General features: G+C 50.3%; 3 protein-coding genes across 6 annotated transcripts in view; 1 reads left to right on the forward strand and 2 right to left on the reverse strand.

Annotated features, from left to right (window-relative positions):
• Positions 1 to 7,328, reverse strand: part of LOC125951873 (signal peptide, CUB and EGF-like domain-containing protein 2) — an 11,309-nt gene extending 3,981 nt beyond the window's left edge. Inside the window, exon 1 of one of the 3 annotated variants that reach the window (XM_049680982.1) lies at positions 7,060 to 7,328. Coding sequence is in view for 2 of the 3 variants with exons in the window: in XM_049680980.1 (XP_049536937.1) it covers positions 227 to 275 (49 nt within the window). In the remaining variant the exon portion in view is untranslated. Of the gene's footprint in view, positions 1 to 226; positions 336 to 4,996; positions 5,070 to 7,059 lie in introns of those variants that run through there. The other 2 variants (XM_049680981.1, XM_049680980.1) reach the window with 2 other exon arrangements.
• Positions 7,329 to 9,859: 2,531 nt separating this feature from the next.
• Positions 9,860 to 11,345, forward strand: LOC125951880 (serine--tRNA synthetase-like protein Slimp). The gene has a single exon (XM_049681001.1). It carries the CDS (start codon positions 10,048 to 10,050, stop codon positions 11,338 to 11,340), a length of 1,293 nt encoding a protein of 430 aa, XP_049536958.1. The 5' UTR covers positions 9,860 to 10,047; the 3' UTR covers positions 11,341 to 11,345.
• The window catches only part of LOC125951865 (lysosomal-trafficking regulator), a 13,310-nt gene continuing 9,568 nt past the window's right edge, over positions 11,259 to 15,000 (reverse strand). For both annotated transcript variants that reach the window (XM_049680965.1, XM_049680964.1), the window contains 2 exons: positions 11,780 to 15,000; positions 11,259 to 11,707 (listed from right to left, as the gene is read on the reverse strand). The exon at positions 11,780 to 15,000 is cut by the window's right edge and continues 173 nt beyond it. In XM_049680965.1, the coding sequence (XP_049536922.1) occupies positions 11,581 to 11,707; positions 11,780 to 15,000 (3,348 nt within the window). In that variant the 3' untranslated portion in view covers positions 11,259 to 11,580. The remainder of the gene's footprint in view (positions 11,708 to 11,779) is intronic.

Genomic DNA, 15,000 nt, shown 5'->3' on the forward strand with positions numbered 1-15,000 from the left:
ATGTTTGTCACAATGTTCCCAACAAGCAAACACTCAAATACAGTAGCCGCTATACAGGATGTTATTGGAAAGAGGGCAATACACCGAGCTCTAAGTTTCACGGCATTTGCCGGAGAAAGAAAAACACTGAAATCACGTATCGTGCCACCGATGAACTATCCCGACAGCAACGACTGCCAACTGGTTACAGTGTCGGTTTCGTAGCGAACCGCACTGGACACATTACCTTGCACCACGAGCAACAGCAAACACACGGCTAACCCAGCACGAGACATCTTATTCTTGTGCAACAGAACAGAACTACCTGCTCCAGGTTTGATCTTCTCTCATCGGCACTTCACGGTGAACTGTTCCCGAAAAACCAGGTCCCAACAGCTGAATGATAACGCTGGTCCGGCGCACTTCAATGGCCAATTGAAAACAGATTGGCAGACCATCATGATAGGCGACGAAACACCTGTTCCGTTAGCGCTTAGCCTCACACACGACCACGAACGGTGCTTATCATCCGCTATCTGGACGATGGACGGTTAATCACCCATCAACCGTCCGCTACTCACGGCGCGGTTGTCCGCCACTCGACACTTACGAACGCTCACGTCATCGTACGTTTGATCCTGGAAGCAGATCACCAGCGGATGAGCGGAGACGTTGGGAGCACGGCCCAGGATCAGACACCAGAAGCTGCAGAAGATCCATCTGCGCAGCAACGAGGGCCACATCGAGATCGTGAGCAGCATGGCAGCCTCCTTGGTCTGCACTCGCCGGCGTTACTAACGTAGACCGGGCTACTCGGACCATGTCGAACCGTCGAGTCGCCCGTGCTGTTGCGACCGTGCTGGTCACACCGCTCACACCGACACTAGCTGATGAGGTGAGGCGAAGGTGAAAAGATGGCTGACCTAGACCCATCATATCACTGGTTGAGGAGTGCGGCCGACCGCCCTATGGCCTTCGGTTGAACGATAAACACTTTCCAGAAATCCTCAAGCCACGAGCCACGAGCCAGCTACCGTCAATAGCAACCAACGACTGCATACATGTCGATAGCTGCGCTGCAGGTCAGCAGGCCACAACCCCCCTTCCGTCCAGGATCACCATTGCGCCCACAACGGTTCCGCACCACAGGTCACAGTACCAGCTGCAGCTGCTGATCCTATGGGTTAGGTCAGACCACAAACAACGGTCTGCTACGGTATGCTCGCGTTTCCGGTCAGCTCAGCAAGGTCAGCCGGTCAGCCACTGCGGAAACCGACTGTGAGCCACGGTACTCGGGGAAGGTAAAACCCCGAAAGGAGGCCGCGGCCATAATTCTCCGTCAAGTTTCTCATAAATCTTACACCAAATCACATTCATCACCACTCACACACACACACACACACACGTAACGGTGACCACTCGGAAGCCGAACACTGCAAGGCCACACCTGGAAGGTCCTTGTAAGTGAAGCAGGTGGCCAGGGAATGGTTAAAGAATTGGAGCAACTTTAAAATTGGCTTTAGGACTGTTTTGGACCATGACCAGTGAGCAGTTACGGTACATTCGGTACAGTATAGGTATGTGAATCAGGATAACATAGACATAGTAATCAGTTAGTACTGAAATGTAGCTTTCTAGTATATGTTACGAGAACAAGAACAGCTGAAAGTGCTGTGTTCCGGGCCTCAGCCGTAATAGGCACGAATCTGGGAGCTTGTTTCAATGGAATGCACTTTAACAGTAACTATATTCTACGATCGATTCATCAATCTAGAAGTAGAGGATTGATTTACTGATAAAGATATTTTTAAGATTGTTCACCGAAATCGTGGTGACTGCTGCTTTGAGATCCGGCAGCTACAATTACCTTCGTGATTGGACCAAGATGGTAACCCCCGTTTTAATTAAATCAATCCTCCAAACCGAACTATGCGTTCCTCGAATCCAATGTCACCAACCATTGACTGGTAAAACCTTCCCATAGATTACGTCATATTGGCACAACAGTGAACGTTGTTCGATAACTCTCGAAAACCTATTGTTTACTCTTCACCGAGAAGGTTTGTACTGATTTAACAAGGGCAATTACGGTGCATTCCAACAATCCTTAGCCAAATGGTTTTATGATCGTCGTGGACCTAAATTCCCTGCAGAACATTGTGCACCGTTTCTGGCTACCTTCTGGGCTATCTGGATGGATTCCGTACGTTACGTACTCGACGGAGCGCTCCTAATGGACATCAACCATCCTCTCTACTACTGACCCACCAACCAGCTATTCCATGCACTCAATAATCGATATGGCACACCACGCTACCACCACCACCACCACCACCACCGGCTGCGTATGATGGAGACCACTCGACTAGATGGTTCGTACAACGACTGCAACAACAACAAAAGCAACAAAAATCCACCAACGCAGTCCAGTACGGTCCGTCCGTCCGGTTGACGTGTAATTGAAGAGGAGTCCAGGTAGTGCTGCTGATTGACAGTGTAAATTATGCATCGACCATCGTCTACCGTCGTGCGATCCGTTTGATAGTCGCAAAAAGCCAACGTAAGGATAAGCCCCTTCCCTAAGCACCCTACGCCGGAAAGCATTATCCGATGCTTAGCGAGACATTGGGCGTGAAAGAACGGGCCGGAAAAAGGGGCCATTTGCACGCGGTTTTTCGAACTCCTCGACGAGCCACTATACTACTGCTAGCTACTGCCGTCGATGACGTCATTTCACGTGTTCACACGTTGGCCTTCATACACCTGTCCCTGTACCCCTGTACAGCCAGAATCTGAGCTCGAAAAACCGCTTTTCCGCTTCCATGGAGCGACGACGAGATCGATTTGTTTGGCCGGCAACAATGGAACTGTGTGTGTGTGGCCGTCGTTTCTTTTTGGGCTGGGAAAAAAGGGTTTTCTCTCCTTTTCACGGTTCCACGATGGATTGCCTGCTAAGCGAAGTGCCATCGATGGCGTCATGGCATGGAGGAACGGCTTATGACGTCAGAGCATAACCATTTCGAGCTCCATTTGACAAGTTGACAGGCCGACCGAAGGCAAGTCGGCAGCAAAGCAAAAAAATGGGGAATGTAATGTAATTATTCCGGACGACCGGAACTTGCGTTATGGTTATCCATTTGTCCGGTGACATGTTCCTTCTGCCGCTTGTCTTTCCACTACTACTTCCCCTCCCCGATTCCATTCGCTCGTACACATACACACACACACACACACACACACACACACACACACACACACACACACACACACACACACACACACACGCACGCATTGTCTACTAGCGATCGCGATTCTCGGAAACGATTGAGAACCGTCTAGCAAAGCGTTCTTGCTGGTGGCTCAGACCGGGGACTTTTCCTTAGGTAAACTCAAATCAATATTACCTTCCTTTCCACATGGTCGACTGCATGTACAGCCGACTGTAGAGCCGGTTTATAACGGTTGTCCAGAACCAGAGCGCAACAAACGTTCCATCGGTTCTCCCCAAAAACAAAAAAATCCCATTAGCTGCACCCGAGGCTGGGTAAAGGTTTACTGGGAGTGGTCCAAACGTCGCGTATTTATGACCAACAGTCTCCACCCGTTCCTCTGAACCGCGATCCTACCTTTTTCATCCTTTATCCCAAATGAAAAAAATGAAAAATACAAGAAACATAAAATGGGTAACTTTAAATTGAAAAACGGAATTGGGTACTGACTTGCTGCATCTTGCGGCAACCAATCCTACAAAACGGGTCCCAGAAAAGGGAGTTCTTCTTCATGTTTGTCTTCTTCTTCTTCTTCTGTTTTCTGGCTCGGTACCGTACAAACGTGTTCCCTGGTTGTGCGGGCATGCCGGAATTGCATTAGACGTGGTAGAAGGGTAGAAGATTAACTTTGCAAACTTCTGGTCCCGTTGTGATGAGAAATGATTGTGACAAGGGAAACTTCCACGGGGGGATGGGGTGCAAAGGAAACGGGAAATCGATTAGCAAAGCTGCTCTGGGGCTGTGGGGTCCACTGAAGCACTGGTGACTGGTACAGGAACCATGAGGAACTGGCACGTGGCAGTCAGCCGAGCGATTGATTTTTGTTTCTTTTAAGCATTGTTCAAAAGCACCGCTCTTCACTTAACAAGCACCCCGTTCCATTTCCTCCCCACCATACCTTCCTTTCCACCGACGTGCCTCGTCTCACAAGTGCCGGAAACGGTTCGAGCTGCCGAATTTTCCGAACGCACCGTAATGCTGTCTTCGCAGCATAATTTAGTTAGGAGCGAGCGCGAGGAGCGTATTTGCCAAAAGTATGCTAAACAAATTACAATTCCTTCCCTTCGTCGCAAGCACACAAACACGCAGACATGTACACACAGAAACGAAACGGAACAATGAAGTAAATGGAGAACGATAGCGACCAGCGACCGTTCGGGCGGTACATACACACAATGAGGTTCGAGAACCGATTCGCATTTAGTAAAAAAGCGTAAGCCCTTGAGTGCGCCAAGCGTGAGTGCGAACTGATGATGAATACATTTAATTTAATTCCTCCGTCCGTTACTCCCTTCCTACTCCTTCCTCGTGCTTCCGCCATTTGGCCATTTTCGTATCATTAATTGGATGAACATAAATAGTCGACAGGCGGGATCGTGACTGTGTGTGTGTATGCTTGTGTGCAGCATGTGTACTACCGCAGCTCCGGTACCAGTGCGGAATCGTGTGTCGCGTGCTAAAGCCATCCCTTTCGTTATGATATCTATGCATAGTACCCGTACACAAGCGCCACGCGGATATGGAAAGCTTTCTAATAATAACAGTAACAGTAGTAATAATATCCTCGTTTCCCCTTTGGGCTTCGAGAGCTCCGCTGCCCTACTCCTATTTCGGTATCCGGATTTGCATGAACCACGAAGGCCAACGCCTTCGATGGAGGTGCGGTTGGGGGTAGGGGTTTTTGGGAAGAAGCGTGGATTAATGCAGATAAAGCGAACGCTCTGGGGACAGAGCGCCACGCCGCTTACCCGGGGGGTACACCAGCACACCAAGAACCATCTAATAACGAGCGCCAACGACCGCCACCATCACCACGAGCACCACAACTGCACCACTCCACTGTATTCGTGTTCTAGTACATCCTCAACATCGATCGAGGGGCCCGCGAACATGCGATCGAAGCGAATCCCATTCCCGTAACCCACCGAAAACTCCAACCGACCGACCGACCGACCATGGGAGAAGGAACACAGACTGATTTCAGATAGTTTCGGAGCGCGAACGAACCGCTCAGGTTACAGCTGCAATCACTTGACTACCTGCTCCGGCGACGGCACTACCACCACCTGCACCACCACCACCGTTATTGCGTCGTCTATCTGCGGTTAATTAGTTAATTAGTGGCCATTTCTAGTAGTGCTGCTTATGCCGAGGGCCACAACCGACCACGAAAGCCGCGTCCCTCGCCATCACCATCATTGTCGTCATCGTCGTCGTTGTCATCGTCGAGTGGTTATGATATTTTCGCGCGATTTTTGTACCCGGTTTTGCGCCAAACATTAGCATGCCAACGAGCGGGCAGCTCGCATCCCACCACACAAAAACAAAAACCACACCTACTGTCTATTCTACGCCGTGTGGTGAAACAACCCCCGAGGGGATTGTCGCGGGTAAAACACGCGATGGTTGCCGCTTCAACGGCGGCGTCGGTGGTGTTTGCGCGTGAAACGCACACTTCCTGGACCCAGTGGACCGAGAGAAGGCCCTCCGTGTCCCTCCGGTAAGGTTATGCTTAGGCATAAATCTGTTTGCCGTGCCTCGGCAGTCCCGCTTGGGCACAACACCACGGAACACACTGTACGCTGTTCACGGCACTGTTGCTTTTAACCTTTTACAACGATCGATTACGATTACGAATGCGCTCGACTCGAGTTCGAACGACCAACCAACCGACCGACTGACTGACCAACAAACAATCCAGAAAGGAGCAGGACAGCACAAGAGAGAGCGCTGGACATACCTGCCGGTGAAGGAGGGCCAAGAACGCGACCAGCCAACGCTGACCAAACGGTGAACGGAGAACGATCGAAACCGAGACCGAAGCAACCACGCCACGGACTTTGTCACCGAGAGCGAGAGTACACGGTTCGGCTCGCGTGCTGGTCAGTTCGTGAACATACCCAACGTCCCAACGTACATACACGCACGCAATACCACCACCAATGCCTCCCCTCATTGGTTGTTACCAAAACCGGACGCTATTTTGTTTCATTTGTCCCCATTGCTTTCCACACCCGGCTCCTTTTCCCCGTTTTAATTTGCGTTTCCCCCATTTGCGTTTCGTGGTTAATATTTCAGACGTCTCCGGAACCTGGAACCTCCCCGCTGGTGTGGTTGTGGCCAAGGGCGAAACGACGCGACGCTTGTGAGACGCTCGGCCCGACAGGCCTGAGGACTGGCCTGCTAGCTGCTGGCAGTCAACGCAACTCAAACTCTACTCTACTCTGCTCTGCTCTACACGGCAACGTGGACAGTGCACAGAACGGAGCCGGGAACGTCGTTCTGTGTCGTGTCCTGGTCGTAAAAACCGGGTCAGAGTCAGGTCCACACCGTTGTGGCCGTTGTCGTTGCGTATGGACGGTATGAAGACGGAAGGCCACCATTGCGGTCCAGGCTATTTGGGCGGCTTTGCGAGTCATTAGTAGCGTTAATGAGGAACACAGCACCACCTTCCCTGTTTCGCCATCCGACTCCGGTTCCGGCCTTGCCTGTGTGATCCGAGGCAGGATCGACCCCGTTACCGTACGCCTCCAGTGTTGTTGTTTGATGTTTTCAGTTCGATTTGGATTTTTGTTTAGCTTTTTGTTTCAAAATTTGACCCAAAACCTAACACCCTCTGCTCTGCCAGTGAGGATATAGTGTATGCACCAATAAAAAATAAAAAGAAACCAGGTACCAGGAACCAGGCGTCTCCATATTAGTCCACACTCTTTTTGTTTTCCCACGAATATCCCAAGGCAACTCGCATTACTCAATTGCACAACTCATCAACGATCAATGTACCACCAAATAGTATCGCTTTGCCACGTACCAATCTACAGCGTACTAATAGCATTCGCTTGGAGTTATCGATTCGACGATCACTCCCCAAAATGCTGGTTCACAGGCTCAAACGTTCACAGGCTAATCGGTCTTGGTAGCGTACGAAACGTTGTAGGTCCGGCGGTGCCTAGCACCCTAGCACAACAGGTACTTTGGCCGATACTAGATGGAATCGGATCACTATTGCTACAACACTTTGCTGCTCCAGCTGCTGCTGCTGCTACTGCTGCTGCCCAGTATCCTCGCACAATGGCACAGCAACACTTTGACCACAACATCTGCCACAACAGCTCTCCCACAACTGACTCGGGCAAAGTAAGATTGCCGTGAGTTACGAGTACGGATGTCACCTTCGCACCCTGATGAACACTCTTCTGACTGCGATGGGTTCGTCCTTTGCTCGCTTTGTCCACCATTTCCACGCTCTCGATCTCTATCCCTGTCAAAGCATCGCTTTTCTCTTCTCTCAGACCCATAAAGCACCGCGCGCGCCCGGCGTTCAAGCTCGGCAATCGCTCACCTGTTCACTCAATCGTTCATTTCTCGCCTTTACTCGCGTTCTGCCGGCTTTTGTAACTCGATCGGCGAGAGCTTTCCGCGATTCATCGTGCCAGCATAAGAAAGACCGCGCTGGAAAGCGCAGCAAAAAGATACATTTTCCACCATGGTTTTCCTTCACCCACGAAACCAGCCCGTATACCCCGAGTACCATTACTCACTCACTCTGCTCAACGAGCGAACAAGGTTCGGTCGTTGGGGAGGGGAAGGCTTTTATCAGATTTATCGTTAAACCGGTGAGCGAGTACCCCGGCTGCCGCGGAAGTCCTCGGTGGTGGATACTTACGAGCAAATGTGTTGTTTACGAATGCATTACGAGAGGGAGACTACTGGCACGTCGTCGTCGTCGTCGTCGTCGTTGGCACTGGAGCGCTGCTTCTGGATCGTTGGAGGAGGGAAGAACTTTCCATCGTGCAGCTGATGCGGTCGCAGCTGTTCTATTTGCTCGCAATCAGCGTGCTAATATGCAAACTGCGAGTGCAAATTAGCTCTAATGCATACTTTAATGAGAGGAGTTTCGGGATGAAGAATGTGACACAAACTTATGCACGGGTGTGGCACCCCGGTATTTGAAAAGTTATTTAGACTTCTCTCAGCGGCAATATTCGTGAGGGTGAAAAGCTGAATAAATGGGTCAAATATGAGTCGGCGGGCTATCCTTTTTTTTCGTGCGTGTCCTTGCACTTACTATCATCAGAAACAATCGCCAACCAAACAGAGACAACAGGTAACAGACCCGGTATCATTCGGACACGCAACCCAAAACCCGACCTGTAGAGCGAGCGAGTAGATTAATAGTGCTAATTAGACGTTAGGTCTGCTCCCGGCAAGCACACGCCTGAAGGGTACGTGTGGTTGATCATCATGTTCATGGATCGTTACACGGTGCCAACGGTGCCTTCATGGTCAAACGGGGCCCTGTCCAGTACAGGTCCATCCCCTATCCACCGCACAGTCAATTACTTCCGCAAGGACATCCCATTACGGAACCACCAGGAAACAAAAACAAAACTTTATCAATCATTGAATTTCCAATTTAGACATTACGTTAAAAATGAATCCCTGATCTAATTCCGGCTGATCGATATCCTATAAATATGGCCCGGCATATGCACGATATTTGTAGGTCATGCATGCATATACGGCTGCCAGAGCTAGAGGCTCCTGAATGGGCCAGAGTGATAGATACATTTTAGATTAGATGAGTCGTCCTGGCGCAGGCTTACGACGAACTTTTTACCCAACAAGTGCACACATAAACACGTACACAGAGCACAGGAGCAGAAGCCCAGGGGGTTCTCCGGTATCTGCTTCTATTTACGAAAGGAAAGGCGACGTGACGCCAGCCATCGATCAATTATTCCGCACCGCAAGTCCACATGCATGCACAACCATCCACGGCTAGCAAATGTTAACTGCAACATGAACCGTCTAGATGACCTATTCAGCATTAGTTCTTCGATGCAAAAATCGTTCTTTCTAGAGAATTGCTACAGAGGAGACTCCAGTTGCTCTTATATGCATTTCTACTTTTCTACACCAGCCAGGATTGCATGATGTTGGAGGAAGGTATGTCGTGTAAAACATGAATGCGTTTCAATTGTTAATTAATGATTGATCACGAAAAGTTCCTGATGATTAATTTAAAATCGATTTTATTATATCTTTGTTAATCACATTTAAAGGAATCAAGCAAAAAGCTATACTGTTTTTGAGTTATACTTATCATCTAGAACTATTTGCAATGTTATCTGGATTTGTTAGCGGTGATTTTTGTATAATTACCATTAAAAAACCACACTAATTGCTTTAAATGGAGGATCATTGCTCTGATTTTGAGCCAGCATGTGAGCAAGCACGAAAGCAGACATATTAAAGATAAGTAGCAATGATCCTCATTCTAGTGATGAAATACGCTAGGCCTAGATCATGCCAACTATATCAGCGAACGAATGAAGTAATCGCACGAAGAAAAGATTTCTTGCTGGTGCATCTTTTTCATTAGCCGAAACTACTAATAGTAGTATCTACAAGTAGTTCCTGCCAAGGTAGTTTTTACTACTAGTACTATCTACTAACCGAAACCACTATTGGCAGCCGAAACTACTACTAGTAGCCGATCGAGGGTTATGATTCTTCGCGCCAGAATTTGACAGCTGGGTTGACAGATTCGTTTGTTGTTACGAAACAGCAGAAACACAACAAAACAAAAGTATAGCCGGCTTTCTGAAATCTGGAATTCGTTCAAAGAATATCGGTGGAAAACTGTAAAATTCTGGGTTTTCTCGGGAAATTTAGCAGCCATTGAGAACGAACGCAACTAGTTTTCCATACGTATCGTTCCTTTTCACGTTGGAAAGGCAATTCGGATGCCGGTCGTCGTGTGAAATTACGTAAACGAAAGTGCGCGCGGTGTAAAATGTTGAAACTCTGTTCCCGGTGGAGTTCAGCGCCGAAGCGGTTCTTTTCCTCTGCCCTTTATCTGACTGGCGATAAAGCACGGGAACAGTATGCCGTCCTGGTGCCGTACCTGGACTTCCAGCACAAGCTGGGGGACTGGGATCGATTACGACGAAATGTGCGTCTCCGGCGCTCTTCTATCGATTGCGACAGCCTGAAACTGCAGTGGGAACTTTACCGGGACGTGGAACTTCGCAAGAAACAGATCGAACAGAGCCGCATCGAGCTGCAAAAACGAATACAGCAGTCGGTCGATGAGGCGGAGAAGAAACATCTTAAAAACCGAGCCATCCTGGCACGCGAAGACCTGAAAGCGCTCAAAGAGCAAAGTTACGCCGTGGCCGACGCATTTATAGCGAACAATTTTCTCGCCCTCCCTAACGATCTGCACGAGAGAACACCGGAGGAAGAGGGTAAAATACTGTACGAGAACGTGGCACCCAGCAGCCGGCAGCCTCGGTCCAAAGATGTGCTACAGGCTGGGGCGCGCACCATCCAGGAACAGTTTGAGTATGACGCGCTGTGTTTCTACATGACGGACGACGCGGCGTTCATGGATCTGCAGTTACCGATACGGTGCTGTGAGACATTCCAGCGGGACAACTTCATAGTCTTCAGCAATCCGGACTTTGTGCGATCGTTTCTAGTTGAAGCGGCCATGGTTGACAAGGAGACGTTGCATCTCATCCGGGAAGATGAGGAACCGGCGGATAAGGTGAACCTGCTGCATCTCTGTGGTGGTGGAACGTTACTTAGCTACCTTGGATATTTCACCAAACTCTCCGTCTTTCCTTCCGCGCTGCCACTGAAGCTGGTAGCCCGAGGTAAACGGTACCGGCAGCATCAGGTTCAGTCTAACACGGTGCACATGTTCGGTGCCTGTAGAAGCTACGAGGAAGCGGAAGCCCTGTTCGACGAGACGCTACTAACGTACCGTCGGTTCTATGATCAGCTCCCCGTGGAATACAGACTGGTGCAAGTAGCGGCGTGCGATCTTCAACCGGCCGAATCGATGCGCATCGATGTGGAGCTGTACGATTGGCAGAATCGAGGCTACGTAAAAATTGGCGATTTAAGCTTCTACGGTGATTTCCTTAGCAAACGTATTGCTTTCATTTATCAGGACGGTAAAGCGCAGCGTTTCCCACACATTGTTGCCGGCCAGGCCATTAGCTCGGTGGAATTAATAAAGCTTCTACTCGGGAATGGTGTCCTTGCGAAGGATCTACCGTTTCTCAGTTATCATAGTTAGAACACCAAAGTACGAATATACACAAAGTTCCGTTGTTTAAGTGTTGCAGTTCATATCTTCATAATTAACAATTTCCGAATCCAATCGGGCTGATAAAAGGGATAACATTGATGTAACAAAACCATATATAACTATACATTAGTTAACCAACACACATACACACACTTTGCTCAACATGCTTAAGGATAGATGCTCATCAGTTCAGATCTCGGTTGCGTCCCACGCGTTCCGTGCAGCTGCCTATCTAACGTATTGATATGGTTCCTGAATGGTTGGCATTGGGCCAGGAAGACCTTCCGCTGTCCACGTTTGCACGGTATTGTGGCTGGTCAGCAGCAGAAGATGCTGATATTTGGAGAACAGTGCACTGGAAATGAAACAGAAATGATAATTAGCACGATCGCATCGTAAGCCCCTGAGTGCTTTCTTCAACACTCACCATCGTATATCATGCGGTTCTACATTGATTTCCCGTACCAGCGCTAGATTCCAGCTGGAATAGAACCGCACAATGCCGGATTCAAGCGCTACCACGATACAATTAACGCCGCTTCCTTCTTTTATCGACGAATAGGTGACGGCACGGATCGGGCTCTCGACGAAAACGTGCTCTACGTACTGCGCATTGATGGTGTACAGTCGTAGCTGGTCCCGATGCGTTGCCATAGTAATGTTCACGTAGTCTAAGTTGTAGTTTTCTGTAACCTCGAAGCTATCATCCTCCTCCACTAGTGTCGTGCTGGACCAAGATTCCTGCGTAGCAAACGATCGCAACCCAATATTGCTGCTCGTAGCTGCTGTGGTTGGTTGCTGCGAATGCACCGTAATGATGTCCCCTAGCGTCGGGCTAATCGCTACCTCACTGATCCGGGAGTGCAGTACATTTACCGGTTTGGGAATTTCTCGCACGTACGCTAAACTATTGGCATCCCAGATGACGGCACAACCATCGATCGACACGCTCACCACGATCCGGAACTCCATCGACAGCCGTATCGCACTGATCGGCGCCCGGTGTTTTAGTAGCAGAATCGGATAGTTCCAATCCATCTGTTCGTCCTCCTGTAGCTGCAGCTGTTGCTGATACTGTTGCTGCTGTTGCTGTAGATCGGCATCTCCATCGAGCTCCAGTCTGCGTCGTATATTCGCACTCTTCCGATCGATCCAGCGACGGAACGAGCTGGAGCGTGTGCGTACCATCGTCACCGGTGGTTGCATGTTTTGATTAAAGAACGAAAGCCGCCGTCGGCGTGTCCTGGGTTGAAACACCGCTATGCGCCCCGACCGGTGGCCAAGAAATATGCTCGTACAATTGGGATCCGTACCACAGGCCGTTATAGGATCGCTGGCGGATGTATTGCTCCCGTAGTACAGCTCACGCGGACGCTCGCTCCCACCAGTGTCCTGCTGCAAGGGTCGTATCCTTAACCGATCGTCCCGTTCACCCCAGCTGATCGTGAAATGTTGCTTCTTCGACGTACCTTCCACCACGCAGAATACATTCATACGCTCTGGCATAACGAATACCCGGTCACCGTCTAGGGTTACCAACGCCGCAGAGATGGCCGGATCATGCTTTCCTGCGACCTTCTCCCGCAACGACGGTAGCATCGCCCAAGCATCAGCCAACCGAGGATTCGCCAGAACGGGGCTGCCACAGTACAAACCCCACCGTAAACCGATCACACTGTCCAACACCTTGGGCGGGCTTGCACCGAGCGTGTGCATCCCCGGTGGTGGATGCGCAATCTCAAACAATCGGCGTGGCATCTGTCCGTACGTCTTTACCATCGTTTCCAGGGCTAGTTTCATGACCGGATCATCGATGTCCGCCACACTAAAGTCACAGTGCGTTGCCGGATGAAACACGTTGATCGCTTCAATCGCTGATTGTCCCGTCTGCTTGTAGCCGAAGATCAGATCAATCCAATGGCTTAGCTGCCGCCGCACCACGCTCGCCTCGAGTGCCTGCCGGTGAATAAGCACGAACAAGCGGGCCGAGTTGTGACACCACGGTGGCAACTCCACATGGTTCACCGGATCGCCCGATTGCCGTACGCCAAAGTCGAGCCCCTCTCGGTTTTCGAGAAATTCCGGAAAGCTGAAAAACTCCGGAATCAATTCCTTCACATCGGTAGGCGAGTCTCGGCTGGCCAGGTTCCAGGTGGTCTGCAGCGAATGGAACGTTCGATCGGGAATATCGAAACTGTCGTCCTGGTAGTGTAGGAACAGCTTCGTGAAGGGAAACACACGCACCAGGAAGTGAAGCACCGTACCGGAGTTGGAATAGAGCGAGCTGTAGTGGTACGGTTGGATCTTTCGCCGATCACCACTCGGATCACCGCCACTATCCGCCTGTCGGAGATTATTGTAGTTGTTGATGTAATGCTTCTCTAGCTCGCGATGCTGCACGGCAATCGGTTTCTCGAGATTGCGGAACGTGCGCTCGGACAGTAGATCCAGTGTACGTGTATCGTAGCTTGCCAGTACCCATGGGAACACAGGATATTGCATCAGATCGTGGTAGGTGCGACCGGATACCTGATTCAATAGCATCAGATACTCCCAGTTCGACAGCGTACCCTCGCGCCACTGTTGCGTGTGATGGTCCAGCTCCTGGCGACCACACCGAACGAAATGATCCTGGAACACCTGCTCGAACGTGTCGCGCTCACTCGCATCACGCTCGAACACGATGAACAGCGACTGGCCGCTCTTGAGTAGCACTTCCACGGCGGATTCCTGCTGCTGATACCGCTTCGTCCACATCTTGGCAATATCGTGCAGATCGTAAATCTCCAGCTCGCCATCGTACGGTTTCAGCACCATCTCCGTGCACGTTAGAATACACTCGCAGGGCAGTTCCTGGACGGGCGAAATCTTTAGCACAGTAAATGTGTACAACACCTGCTCCTCGACTGAGTACTCATGTCGGTAGTCACGCGCGAAGAGATAACTCAACAAACCCTTCCTCTCTCCGCCCGTGCCCTCCTCGGGACGCGCTTCCTTTAGCAGAAAACGTGGGTTAATGCTCAACTGGCAGCGTTGCATGCGGCGCAATGTCATATCCGGACCATAGGTATTATCACGTTCCCAGCAACCCGGATAGTTACTCACATCGTACCAAGGGGCATCCTCGTGTGTCATTCGACCCACTAACCGGCGCCACTGATCGTAGTACCGGTAGTCGTTGTCCTTGCGCAGCTGTATTATCAACTCTTTGCGCAACCGATTCTGCTTCTCCACACTATTCCGCGTGATCTGCATTGCGGCTACCGTGCAGGAGTAGATCAGCTTCTCTTGCCGAGCGATCGACTTCAGTATCGTCTGCTCCTGATCGTTTAGGGCAATCGCCCGCAGGTACTCGAAGTCTTTCAGCGTTTGCGTAAGATTCCAACTGGTGCCCTGTGCCATTGGGGCCCCATCGATCGACTGGTAGAACGTGTTCACGAGCCGCAGCTCGTCGAGGGGAATGTGCTTCTGGTTCAGCAACAGAATGCTCTGCACAAACACCTTCAGCATTTTAATGTCGCATATCGCGGACAGATGGTTGCCGCCACCCTCCAGGTAGCAGCCCAGCTGCTTGATTGTGTAGATCTTCAAGCTAAGGGGCCGCTTCGGAAGCAAACACCAGAGGATGATGTTGCCCCCGCGCGGATT

Source organism: Anopheles darlingi, chromosome 2, assembly GCF_943734745.1.
Source record: "Anopheles darlingi chromosome 2, idAnoDarlMG_H_01, whole genome shotgun sequence".
Classification (NCBI taxonomy): domain Eukaryota; kingdom Metazoa; phylum Arthropoda; class Insecta; order Diptera; family Culicidae; genus Anopheles; species Anopheles darlingi.

What these genes read in the sequence shown, in the direction of transcription:
- LOC125951880 (XM_049681001.1), top strand. Translation starts at nt 10,048, where the DNA reads ATGTTGAAACTCTGTTCCCGGTGGAGTTCAGCGCCGAAGCGGTTCTTT.